The 13,979-nt window shown below is 33.9% G+C and overlaps 1 protein-coding gene across 3 annotated transcripts in view; it reads right to left on the reverse strand.

Annotated features, from left to right (window-relative positions):
- The window catches only part of LOC150099319 (uncharacterized), a 69,431-nt gene that overhangs the window by 21,577 nt on the left and 33,875 nt on the right, over positions 1–13,979 (reverse strand). For 2 of the 3 annotated variants that reach the window (XR_016549341.1, XM_090403606.1), the window contains exon 2: positions 9,719–9,877. Coding sequence is in view for 1 of the 3 variants with exons in the window: in XM_090403606.1 (XP_090259732.1) it covers positions 9,719–9,860 (142 nt within the window). In the remaining 2 variants the exon portion in view is untranslated. Of the gene's footprint in view, positions 1–522; positions 835–9,718; positions 9,878–13,979 lie in introns of those variants that run through there. The other variant, XM_090403607.1, reaches the window with a different exon arrangement.

Raw genomic sequence — 13,979 nt, forward strand, 5'->3', positions numbered from 1 at the left:
ATTAATAAATATATTTATATAGCGAGAAAAATTGGGGGTGCTGCAGTTCCGCAGTGCCTATGCACGATCCTGCTTAGAAGTAGGATCGTGAACTACCACTACTTATCATAAATTCATCCTTTTTTTTTTTTTGCTTCCTTGAAGTTATTCGAATCTGGCAGTGAATGATAAATACTCTTGAATTTATAAATCTATCACACAGAGAAAAATTTATTACCTCCGAAGACAGGAGATTATAAATTACTAGTAGAAACATATGGCGTGTTTATTCTATTCTATTTTCACTTTCTTATTGAACCCCGTTAATCATGTCTGAGAGAATTATTTGTTTCGAAAAATATCTCCTCACACTCCTCTCGCCTTCATTATACGACTTACATTTAACACAGAAAGGGCGTCATCCCACTTCAACCTTCATTCATCAAACACACGATAATGATCCACACAAAACAAAATGACCCAAACAGAGGAAATCAGGAAAAGATATATAAAATCCACAGTCAGAAAATTCTGGAAGCTTACCCAATATAGATAAAGCATTTTGGTCTTTTATTACACGGAACTTGAGAGATTTTCTTTTAACATCTTTCGGTAACACTCGCTAGCTGTATTCCTTATTATTTCAATATCTTCTTTATGTGATTGTAAATCACAGTACACTCATTATAATCGTGAACTAGAAAAACATCTAACACGAGGATATTTCTTATAAAAGAAAAGAAAAAAGAATAAAAAAACTATCAAGGTTGATGTGAACAATTACTAAAATTTTTGTTCATTTCTGACAGCCACAATAGAGGATTTCAGCAAAAAATAGCTCTCTTAACTGAAAAGTTAAACCTGTCGACTCAATAAGAGATAAAGAGAATGTTAATTAATAGAGGGCGCTAACATCACCAGCTCTTGCGAGTACATAGATAAGAAATTGCCTTGAAAATAAACATTTCATATTTTTGTAATGGAGAGGACTCGCTTCTATTACTGTAATAATAATAATAATAATAATAATATTGCTAATCTATCTAGGTAGTATCCCTATTCAGTTATATTTATATTTCATTTCCTTGCTTCATTAAAAAAAAACGGATATATATTTGCAAATTCCGAATATATATTTGCTACTAAAATCTATTTTTAACCTGCTCTAGTCGTTCTCTTATCGCTATCTATCCATTATAAATATTGACCTGGCTTCAATGACGTCATCATTCACTATCATTTTTCCACCTTTTGGAATCTGCTTCTTGTATGCGTGCCATTTAACATTAGCTTCACGTGACGTTCTTTGAATGACAGCCATGGTTTGACGTCACTACCACTTCTCGCGCATTGAATGAAAAAAATATTAATCAGCGTGTTCTCTCTCATTTCGTCAGCGTTCACCATTCTTATTATTTCAGCGAACGAAAATTGCTTACGCAAAAAAAAAAAAAAAAAAAAAAAGATTTTATTTAAAGAACGTGTGTACTTTGGAAGAAGAAATGAATAAGTGCAGTCCGTCAAATGAACAACACTTATGAACAGACTTAAATTATCAATTTGGGAGTTTAAGAAGAGGGAAGTTGTCTAACGAAAGATAGATTGGCAATAATAAAAAAAATGCAAATCATTTGAGGATCTAGAGAATAGAGATTTGCCAGAAAGAAAACGAACCTGAATGGAAACTGGTTATTATAGTAAGCAATTTTTAGAACAGCTGCAAAGGACTAGAATTCGCTAGAAACTGCCTCATTACAAGGTAGGCTGAAAGGCAACCAACAGACGTGCAGCTTGTAATCTAATTAGAAGCTCACGAACGAGTATTTTGTTGTTTTGTTTTGTAAAACAGCTACTGGCATTTGCACACAAAAACTGGCGCTGTAAACTACTAAAATGCAAACAAAGCGACAGTCTATTTTCCTGCAAATGCTCGTTCTACAAATGTTGGACTGCGTCCAATTTTGTTGTAGTTTCAAAAAAAAAAAAAAAAACTTGAAGAGAATATGTAAGTATTATTATTATCCGGCTATTATTTGCAGTGTGTAAACTAAATTAATGCCTTTTTTTTATGAAACTACTAAAGAAAATTTAGAAATGCATTATAATATCCAGTGTGATTTGTTTTTTATTCCTTAATTATTAAAACACGTTTTTTTTATTATTTTTTTTTAAGCGACAGTTTCCTTCTTCATGCGTACTTGTGCACAGACAGAATATTACGGTTCATAAATACTGTAAAAGCTTTCTCTTGCATTTTAACTGTAACATTTTATCTTGCATTTTAACTTCTTTCAAAATGGTGTTGTTTAATTATTTAGTCTTATTCTTTCTTGATACTTTTTTTTTTTGACTTTTGAGAACAGGCTTGGATTAATGAAATTAAAATATAGCAATATTCGTCGACTGTTTCGTCCGTTTTTGAGAAGAAAAATATCCTAACTTCTGAGGAAAACCTCTGATCAAAGACCGGCTAACTGAGTTACAGTTAGTTGGTGTTTGACCAAAGGTATTATCTCATCCCAATCAAAGATCACGAGACATTTGATGGGATTCGAATCCAGGTCTTTTCAACCAATAAGCACGTGTTGTTCTTTCTAATCCACCACTTCCTTGTGGTACTCGGAAGAACGTATGTCCCTCAAACCATTGGGAAAAGATTGGAGCTGATTTTATTGTTTATTGTTTTATTTTGGGAACGGACGAATTGAGTCATCATAAGACAAATTTCTTTGGATATCAAGGAAGAAATAATAACAGCTATTGTTTTGCGTCGAAATTCTGAAAAAAAAAGAGTTCATAGTCATTCTGATATTTGTTTGACCCTTATTTATTTATTTATTAATGGATGGAAATAAAGGTTGTTGTCTGTGTGAAGAAGAAATCCTTAAAAAAAAAGACACGAAAAGGTATGCACATTTTTGACAAAATTCGACAAAATAGCAACTTACATTTATTTCGTTTCACTCACAAAGAGTAACATCGCCATTCTGAAGCAAACTTTTAATCCTAAAAATGATATTGCCTTTCGTAACTTTTGATATTGTAACTTCGTACAATATCAAAAAAGCTAATTCGCATCTATGCATATTTGAAAAGTTGCATAATTGCACTGAATAATTTCTGTAATGCTATTTTGATGTAGCTGCAGAGGTGTGTGATTCCATTGTCGTGTACATAAGCTGGAAACCTTTTAACCCATATTTATGTCATTTTCACTTGCTACAAAAACCAAAAGATAAGTAGAATGGTGGCGCCCTCTGAGGTAAATTAATAACAAGCATATTTGCAAATGTAAAAGATGGAACTATAATGTTATAATAAATAATTAATTGTTTATATATTTCTTTTTTTTTTTTTAAGAATGAGAAAAAAATGATCTCTGGTGCACAGAAATAGCACGTAAATAAAATAAATCCGCTAAAGCTGTTTATTCCTTCAAATATTAGTTATTTATTTTTTTAAATAATTTAATATTCATCTGATTTGGATGTTGATTATAATCAGATGTATGGCAAGTCTGACTTAAGCTATGATATATAAGTATAGACTGCAATGTTGACTTCTATTAAATGAAATTCTTTAACGGGATTAATATAATTCTAACACTGATATATATCTGTATATATCGGTATATATATATCTGTATGTATTTAATAAGATATTTTTTATTAATTTTTATAATTTATTTTTATTTTTTTTTTAATTTTTTACGTAGTCTGGAAACCCTGCGTACCAACGCGTCAATTGATATCCTGCAATCATATTTCTTTTTCGAAGTCTATTAGGTCGTCTCTTGTCTCACACACTTTCAATATTACCGTGAAAGTTGAGATACGGTTGCCACATGGCGATGAAGAATAACTAATTGTGAAATAATCAGAGTGGTCAAAATATTTTGATTTACTGTTTAGTTTATATTTTTGTGTGTTTATGTGAAAAATTGAAACATTTGTTTCTTTTTAGGGCTGGGAAGATCATCCCTCCTCCACAGATCCATCAATGATTTTAGACGGACATTTGCTGTTACCTTTGTCAGCTATAGATGTGTGAGGTAAACACGAAGGTTATTTTTAATATATTTACAATTGAACAACATTATTATTTGAAATTTTATCGTTGCTAATAAACTGATTATCCTGCAGTAAATTCCTTAAATAACACATGAAATCTGTGATGAGTGTCCATAATCCCAAATATGAAGTACTAAAAATGTACTCGGTCTGGTTTTGCATATAAAAATGCTTGTCAAGGCGCAAGCTGGTCAAAAGAACGCACACTCAAATAATTTGATTGCTGTAATAAAAAAAATCAACTCATTTCAGTCCTATAGTACAATGACAATCAAGATTTCTCTGACAGTGTCCAATCAAAGATATGTTTATTACAATTATCAAATTGACATTTTCAACACTTTAAGGTGTATTCTGTTCTTCACACATAATCATTTTATAGGCCATTAAATTTACTATCGGTAATGTTTTTATGTTTCTAGGCTTACACTTACTAAGAAAATATTAATCCACATTACTTTAAAATATTTTAAAGTTTTTGAAAATATTTTTTAAAATATACTTCTGATATACTATCCCATTCATAACTAGACTCCCACTAGATATCGATCACATTCATTTTTTTTTTAATTTGTTCAAAAATACAAATGTGCCTGATAGTATTACTATATTTAGTAGATATACTAAAAGCAGGGAAAAAAATAACTCATTTGCTTTTAGAATTGACTCCCAGTGGCGGCTCGTGGCTTGAAATAGTGGGAGTGCTGCATCGAAATATACGTACACACTGTAAGTACAGTGTATACATGTTTGGATAAAATATCAAAATTATGGTAAAAATTTAAAAAAAATTAAACATGAAAAAATATTGTTTATTATCGATAAAATTATACAGTTTGGTATAATTCAAAATTACTTTAAAATAAAACCCATTCCTTTAATTGTAATTAAAGGAATGGATTTACAATTTTTGGACATTACAATTAAATCCTTTAATTGGAATGTCCAAATATTTAAAGAGACGGAGTAAACACGATAAGCAATACGAACACTCTACTACTGGGGCAAACTGCGTATAAACAACAGTGGAACTGCGCGACGGACAGTGCCGCATTACGCTAATCGCTCGCGTCTCAACTATGAAGTGCATATGCTTGCGCGCGTAGCAATATGACACTGTGGTAAACACATTGCTGCTAGGTCCTTCTCCCTCCTGAGTGCTACAAGATGGATTTTTATCATTTTTAATACAAAATAAGAGAATTATATAGGATTGTGGATGATAAAATTAAATATTACGAGCAAATATAAATAAATTAATAAATATATTTATATAGCGAGAAAAATTGGGGAGGATGCTGTAGTTCCGCAGTGCCTATGCACGAGCCACCGCTGCTAAAACCAGTACGGAAGGTGTAATTTTGGATCTCACACATTATTATATTAAATTTTGTTTTACCTGAGGATTACTGATCATATAATTAACAGAAGTAAATTTTTCCTGTCCTGTCCATATACACAATATCCAAAGGTTCGAGTCTAACTGTGAATATAGGTGAAAGTCTTTGGATAATGGATGATATTTCATTGAAGTTTGAAGATGTAGAAATATCTGGGATGTATTAAAAGGTTTACACTAAAAGGCTGCATTTAAGTCTCTACTATACTTTGCATTCATAAAGAGACACTCGTTATATATACAACAAAAACTTTCTCTTTTCGCTCTATCGATCAGTTATCCAGGTTACTAAAATAATACGTGCGTAAATGAACAGACCCCTCCCTATGTACCCTTAACTGTTTGTGCTCCAAGGCATGCTACCACTTATGTCTCTTCACCTTTTCCACCCACGCGGCTGTTCAACACTCGCCACTCCCTCAATGCCTTCTAGCATTCGATCGATTCTTCCGGCATCGCATCTGAGTTGGCGTGTGTTGCGAAACACATCGCACTAATGTTGCATGGGATGTTTCTTCCCACGCGCGAAGGACTTCGTAAATTGGATCTCGGCTACAGCTGGGGATGAAGACACGTGTGAAGGGGGCTTTATGCTTTCTTTGTGAAATGCTTTTCAGGGAAAATTCTGTGAGGCATTGATTGCGATACGTTCCGGTGTTTGTGGGATGTCCGTAGAGGAACCAAAAAGGAAAGGATCACTTGTTCGGTGGTAGTGTCCTATTTATAGTTAGCTAGCTAGCTAAAGAACTGATGATACTTTGCAAAATAGGTTCCTATCTAGAGTAATGCTCTCTCTTATCGAAGCATACCAATTGGTGGCTTATGTGGTGCCACAATTTCAGCAAATACACTTCTCTGTAAGACGAGACAAATGAATGATGAAAAATATTGGCAAAGATCTCCGTAGAGATTTTAGGTCGTAAAGGCCCAGAAAAGACCAAAGAAGAGGAAATATTGCCGAAGTTAATGAAGATACAGAGTGGCATCATTGGAATGAACTTAAGACGAACTTAATATTCCTCTCCTGTATGTTCTGTTCGTTAGATGACATGTTTTAGCGCTTATCACTGTATCTACACAAACGGCATTCACAGCCTGTAGACACAAAGCCAGATGCTGCACTCTCTGTTAAAGTGCAACAAGACCCATGTTCTCTGACGACTACTTCTACAATTGAATTATAATAAACCGCACCAAAATATAAATGATAATTATAAAAGAACCCCAGAAAGGTCACGCATAGTACTTCGCTTCAACTGTCTCCAAACAAAGCGTATTTTCCAAACACCTTGGAGTTTTATCCAGACTTCCTTCTACACGGGCTAAACATGCTAAACTCCACATCAAGTGTTGCAGAATTCCTTTCAAGCAAAAAGCACGAGACCAGCTAATATAAAAATCCATCTATTACGATATGTATGAATGAATACTCAGAATACCTAAATGAATTATTTATATTATTATTATGTAGCAGTTCAAGTTTTTTTTAATTTGATTTAATCACTAGTATAGAAGATATCGACCTATGTATGAATGAAAAATTGCATACAGCCTTTACAATGTTTACGATAAACTTTGTAAAGCCTTTTATGGATGCTATCCTTGTTGATTATGTAAATTAGGACTCTGGAAAGACAAGTCTGAAGAAAATAAAAATCCTACCTCGTTTTAAGGCTAGTTAACTCAGTTTTGGTTGAAAATACTTAGAAAATATGCCACATTCTTGAAAGGATGTGTCCTTCTTGAAAGACAATTGAGTGTTTTTTTTTTTTTAAATCCATAAATTATCCAAATTGTTTTGACAAAAAGTTGTGTTGCATCCTAGTAAACAAACATCGGAATATATTGTTACTTATTATTTTAAAAAATTCTGGTTTTCTAAGCATTAGTGGAATTTTATAAAAATGAATTATAGAATCTGTTTGAACAAGTGCTAAGTTGTTGTTACTGTGAATCATTTTATAAAAAGACCGATAACAATAAGTCTTCAGTGAAAACACACACACACAATACGATAATCTCTCTCTGGTCTATGGGAATATACTGTAGATAATATAATAATGAATCAGTTGTTCTTTAACTTCGAAAATTGTATTGGTTTTAATGGTGAAATGTGCCTCGTTTGGAACACTTTACATTGAGTGATCAAGTCCTTAGTGATACCTTCTAATAGCGTGTTGGGCAGCTTGATAATTTGGGACATCAATGCCAAAGCTTCCAGTAACGCTCCATAGGTAGCCGATCCCCAAGCGAACGTGATCTATTCTTTCAGTTCCATCAGATTTGTTGGCAATCGATCCTTGTCGCAAACATCTCCGTGCGCTGCATCTCAGAAATGTTCACTAGAATTGAGATCCGAGGGATGAAGGAAATCCATTCGTTGAAGTAAAGGTACTTCAAGGTATCAAGTTCCTGTAACTATTTATGGACACTTGCTAGGTAACAAGGCAAGTTATATTAAAGAGCTCAACACGGGCGTGGTACTCTTGTTAGTCAATTCTTTGTCCAATTCTTGCATCGATCAGCTACTTCCGGATACACTCCTAATGTTGATTTAATGTTTTCTGTTTATCACACCTCGATTTACCCGAGACACTACAGCACATGGACATCCCAGCAGAGCAAATTCCTAAAACAGTCTTGCTGACCCGTTTAGTTCCTGCTACCATTCCACATTGGAATCGACTACAGTAACGATATTTTCCCATTACCACACCCACTTGAACGCAGATACTATCATCCGAAGGCTCCTTGCTTCCAAACCTACACTCGTGTCGTTGTTAGTTGCATGTTACTGGTAGATTCCATCTAGCAATTTAGAATGTCTGTAACATTCTCAATGGGCGAGACTTTCTTTTAGCTGAATATTCAGCTTGACTACCATCTCTACGCAAGTAACATGGTCATCAGACCGGATTTTTTACAAGACTGCCGTCCATGTGCACTGGCTGCATGTTGAAAATACTCAGTTAGCCAGTCACAGTTCCGTTATAATGATGACTTATTGCCATCTCATTTAAATAGCTGCAACATTTTAAGACATTATGTAATAGTTACAGCAGTTCTAGTTAAGAGTTTTTACATTTAGAACTTTCACAGTAGATGTGTAGGATTATTAACATAATCAGGAACTTCAAATCCCTTTGCTGGCTTGGTTGGCCGAATGGTCAGCGTATCTCGCTCTCCAATCAATTGTGGATTCCGAATCCTATCAGTGTGGATGTTTGTGAATGTCTTTGGGCGGAAGATGAATTCCACCGCCCGATGTGACACCACCGCAAGGCCGTGGCGTTACATGTTTCGTCTCTAGAGGTTCGGAATTATGTTAAAAAATAGATACAGATATAAAAAAAGTATAAAATTAATAAAAATAGAAAAATCTTTAGCTTACTTACGGTCATGATTACGTACTATAGGTATGCAGCCTTTCGTTGGTCGGATTCATCCGTTTGAAAATAATAATAATAGAAAAACACGGAAGTAATTCGAGTTTGGAAACACAAAACAACAGTACCTTATGTTAAAATTTTTCAAATCTCATAGATATCCCCACCTGGGCTACTAAAAACGCCTTCACCATGTACGTGTGGTAATAGTCCAAATGATTATTTTTAATACTGTTCTTTTTTACCGCTTGCAATTTGATAAAAACAGATACGAGACACATTCTACTGATTTAAAATGCACATACATAAATTGAAGAATACGAAAAAGATTATGATACGCTGCCATTTTCTATGCGGAACGAATGTTCATTTACATATTCATGTATGAATATATGGGAAAGATTAGAGGCCCACAGCTGTAGCAATGTGGGCAAAAATTCAATTATCTGTGGAGGTGAAGTCTGATGTTTGTTTTGTACCGAGTGTTAAACACTATTTAAGGGACCGAATCGAAATGATGAAATATGAAAGAGAACAGAGTTGAACAATTCTCTAAGCACGAAAATAAAGCCATTACTTGTACTGTTTTTGCTTCTTAATGTTCTAGGTTCCTTAAGGCTGTGTTACGTTCTCAAATAATTCCTGAACTTAACAAAAATGCCTTCCATTTATTTAGTTGTTTGGATCACTTTTATTTAAATTATTAGCTGCAGAGAAAATTAATAAAATTAGTGCATCCTAACCTTTCTTCCTAATTGAAATTTAAGAGTAATTGTTATTTTTAATTAATAGCATTCACTATTTAGTTAAAAGTACATCATATGATTAGCTACTACACTTTAATAACTTCTTGAACATAAAATAAAATCATATATTTTGTTTACCTTTTTCACTGACTGAATTATCCTCGTTATCTGACTTTACAGCTTCATTTTTGTTTTCCCCATTTGAATCTGCAGGTGCTGAAGCTACTACGAGAATGATGTACAGAAATCCTACCGAAAATAACCACCACTTCGACATCATGAGCTGGTGATGAACAGCTATGAAAAAGAAAAAGGTCACCACAATTATTTTTTGATGAACAACAATGGATTCAAGTGGGTATTGTTTTATTCTTTCATCTTTCACTATAAATAGCATCTTTTGAGTTTTCTCTCTTCCCCTCCTTCTTAGACTAGGATATCTATGATATGTGATCCAAAAATTTCAGAACTTACCGCCAGATGTCATTACTTCAGAACTTACCTCCAGATTTCGAGGTGTTGGAACTTATTTTCCCAGAAGAAACAATGAGCATGGATAAAACATTTGATTACTTTTACAAGTTTAAACGTGGAGTAAGATCTATTGATTACGATGGATGTTGGGCCGTTCTTCCACAAGGAAATACTAAATATCAAGTTACTTTTGGAATAAAACTAAACGTCGATTTAGGGATAAGATTCGGACACCAAACAACAGCCTTCTCACTTGAAGAGCCAGTCATTTGTCTCTTCCCTAGAAGAACAGTAAGCAATTTCCAGTCTTAATCCTATTTTTTTACATTCAGGAAATAATTGTACATTATGAATTATTCCCAAGAGTTGGTTTGCGAACCACAATTTTGTTAAAATTTCTGCAATGGTTTCTTCATCACGACAATGCTCCTGCTCATTCTGCTTTATTTATGCAGGACTTTTCTGACCAAATCGATAACGGTTGTTTTACAGCTTCGTTACTTCCCAGTCCTTACATATCTTATGACACTTTCCTTCGAAATTAGTTCACGAACATTTACGTCGAATAGTCGATCTTACAAATATCTTAAAAATTCAATTAAAAATAAAAAAAATAATTTAATTAATGGGAATTATTTTTATGCATTTAAAAAGTTGTAATCCTCCAAATTCGATTTTCATTCGGATTCGACAAATACATTATACGAAATTTCCAATTCAATACCATCAGTTTCCTCACTACTTCTTGGCATTATGCCAAGAGTGAAATTATACAAGGCACGCACAGAGCGTGCGCAAAATATTTCATTGTCATAAAAACAAAACTATTTTTAAATTATATTTTATGTTTTGCGCATGGAATTTAAGATTGATGTAAGTTTACATCCAGACATTTATGTACGTCAATAATTGATTAGAACTACGACTAGAAAGAACTTAGGTTATGATGCCAATATAGCGCTAGTATGAATGATAAAATGGAATTCTGGAAGGGAAAAAAAATGATGCCTTTGTTTGAGACCATCTAACTCAGCCTTTCTTGAAATTTCCTGTTTTATTTTTAATTACAGTTTTATCTTCAATGCTATTCCCGATATCGCAAGCCATCACTGAATAATAATAATAATCTCTGAGCGCCAGTTATTAATTTGAAACTCTATCCCTCGTGCTTTGCCTAAGGATGAACGATGAAATAATATCAACTATTAATCTCGACGTGAAGTGCAGTAATCATTCAAATAGACAACCGGGCTGATGATAATTTCAACAAGACTTATTAATTTCGCATTACTGAAATTGGCTCACTGCTGATTCTGTGACCTTTGATATTAAAGGGCAGAATAAGTAGTCTCCGCTTCTTCCCACTCACCTCAGGCAAGTTAAATAGACGAGCTCCAGGAAAGAAAATACATTTTAATCAATATAAGGCATTATATTCCAAACTTAGGTTGTTAATGGTTGTTAAAAATATTTCACCTTTCGGTTATATGCATTTTATAATATATTATTCAAAACGTGAAACAAAAAAAATAATATTTATATTTATATTCGAAACATATATTAAATATATAATTAAATATTAAACATATATTCGAAACATATAAATTGAAATTTTGTTTTATTTCAAATTTAAAATTAACAAAAGATAAAATAGCAACTTACTCAAAATAAAAGAATGCAAAGTATACTTCGCAAATGAAATAATAACTATTAACTATTAAAACCATTCCTGAATAAACAAATGTTCACTATTTATATTTGATATTTGCATAACGTCTTTATTTACATAAGAGCGTCTGTGTATTTGCGAGGAGGTTACTACATTTGCTATTTCTAACCAAAAGTATTTGGTTCGATCGTGTTCAGGATACTAGCAATATCCTTATAGTGATTCCTTTTGGAACCTTTTATAAAGGAAGCCACTAAATCACCTAGACAGCCAGTTTCATACGAAATCATGGTGAATATTTGTTTGTTTGTTTTAATCTTGCAAAACTTAAAGTTTTTGCAGGACTTGCGACAAATATTCTGCAAACAGACAAACTTTCATTTTCGGGATCTTGCAGACAAGCCTTTGAATACAAAAAGAATAACATGGATAATACATGGACCTCTCACCTCGCTGTCCTATTTTCTCTCCTCTAATTCAACAATAAACTACAACCATCCATCATTTTGTAGTTCTTGTTGTCTGTCTCATCAAATAAATTGCATTTCATCACCTTATATTATACAACTGTCTCGCACAAATACAAAACCTAGGGACGAACACTATTTTTGAAGATTGCAATCGCAAATTCAGACGAATCGGCTTGTGGTGATTTGTATAACTGACGATTTCTAGCAGCAGAAAACGAGTACATAATCAAATTTTTGAATCGTACGCAAAGGGATCACGTGGTAGCACTCAACAGGATGAAAGGCAAAAGGCTGCGCTAAGCGAATTGTGTTTTCATTGAAGGAATAAAGTTGCCAACTTGGATGTTTTGTAATGTCTCTAAGGACATCATCTGGATAATTTCACCTGGGGAAGAATTATTGGAAAGCTTCAAGAAGGCCGCAGAATTACTGATACGGCTGAAGAATTTGGAATCTCGCATAACGTTGTATCCAGGCTCTGGACAGAGTTTCGTTGGAACGACAGACGTTTGCTAGGGGGTCATCCTCGCTCTAACACAGAGCATGAAGATATATTTTGGTTATAATAGCAAAACATAATAGACGCAGCACGGCAGGTCAGCTTGCAAGTCGACTCAATTCAAGCACGGATAAGCGGATATTTCGACGTCTGCAAGTATACATCCAAACGCCTGTAATCTGCGTCCCTTTATAAACAGTTAATTGTAAAGCACGTTTTATGGTGTTACATCCATAAAAACTGATTGAAACACCAATGGGCTAATGTACTCTTTACAGATGACTCATTTTAGTCTTTCCTTCGATTCTAGACGACACTTGATCTGGCGTGAAAGTGGTACTGCTTAACATCGCGAGAATGTTCTTGAAAGGGATAGATACAGCAGTGCTGGGGTCATAATGTGGGGAGACATTATGCTTAATGGACGCACCGAGCTACAAGTGCTGAAAAAAAGGTTACTATGACTAGTGAACGATATTACAACGAAGTTATTCAACGTCATGTTAGATTTGTTAGATTCTTCCGTGGTGCTGTAGGCAAAGAATTCATTTGCGTGGATGACAATGTCACACCACATCATACACGAGCAGTGGAGACCGCGGATATTAATCGAATCGAGTGGCCAGCACATACACTCAGATCTCAATCCCATAAAATACGTTTGTGGAGCAATAGGGAGACGCATTGCTGCTCTAAATTCCCTTCCAGAAAACAAACGAAGCCTGATCTTTGCTTCGAAGGAGGAATGGGCCAGTTTGCCTCAAGAACTGAATCGCTTGGTGCTAAGCATGGTACGACATTGTGAGAACCACATCGCAGTTCGGGGTAGACATATTCCATACTGAATTGTCTCTCGCCATAGTTTTCTGTAAGCACTGTACATTAATAACTTAACTACGTCCTTAGGAAATTTGTAACTTTTGCTTAAAGCATATTGCAATTTAATTTGTACAAAATGTATACCATTTTTATGTAATATAATTGATTAGTATGTTGGCAATCAATTTATGTCCATATTTGGCTGTAGTCATGAAAATATTTTCATATACAGGTAAAAATGTAGTTTGTCCTTAGCTTTTGGATACCAGTATATGTAATCAAAAAATCTCAGCAGAGAGAGAGGTCAAGAGATTTACTCGAGTAATAATAATACCAATATACCTCATAGAAGATTATCTTTCACATAATCACTGCGTGCATAAAAGATCAGTTAGGTTGATCAATATAACTCTATTCTCACCAAGTCCAATTAATCTCTATTTAGCTTTCATTTTCAGCTCATGCATT

This window comes from Typopeltis vanoorti, chromosome 14, assembly GCF_054136105.1.
Source record: "Typopeltis vanoorti isolate ZY-2024b chromosome 14, IOZ_Tvanoo_1.0, whole genome shotgun sequence".
Lineage (NCBI taxonomy): Eukaryota > Metazoa > Arthropoda > Arachnida > Uropygi > Thelyphonidae > Typopeltis > Typopeltis vanoorti.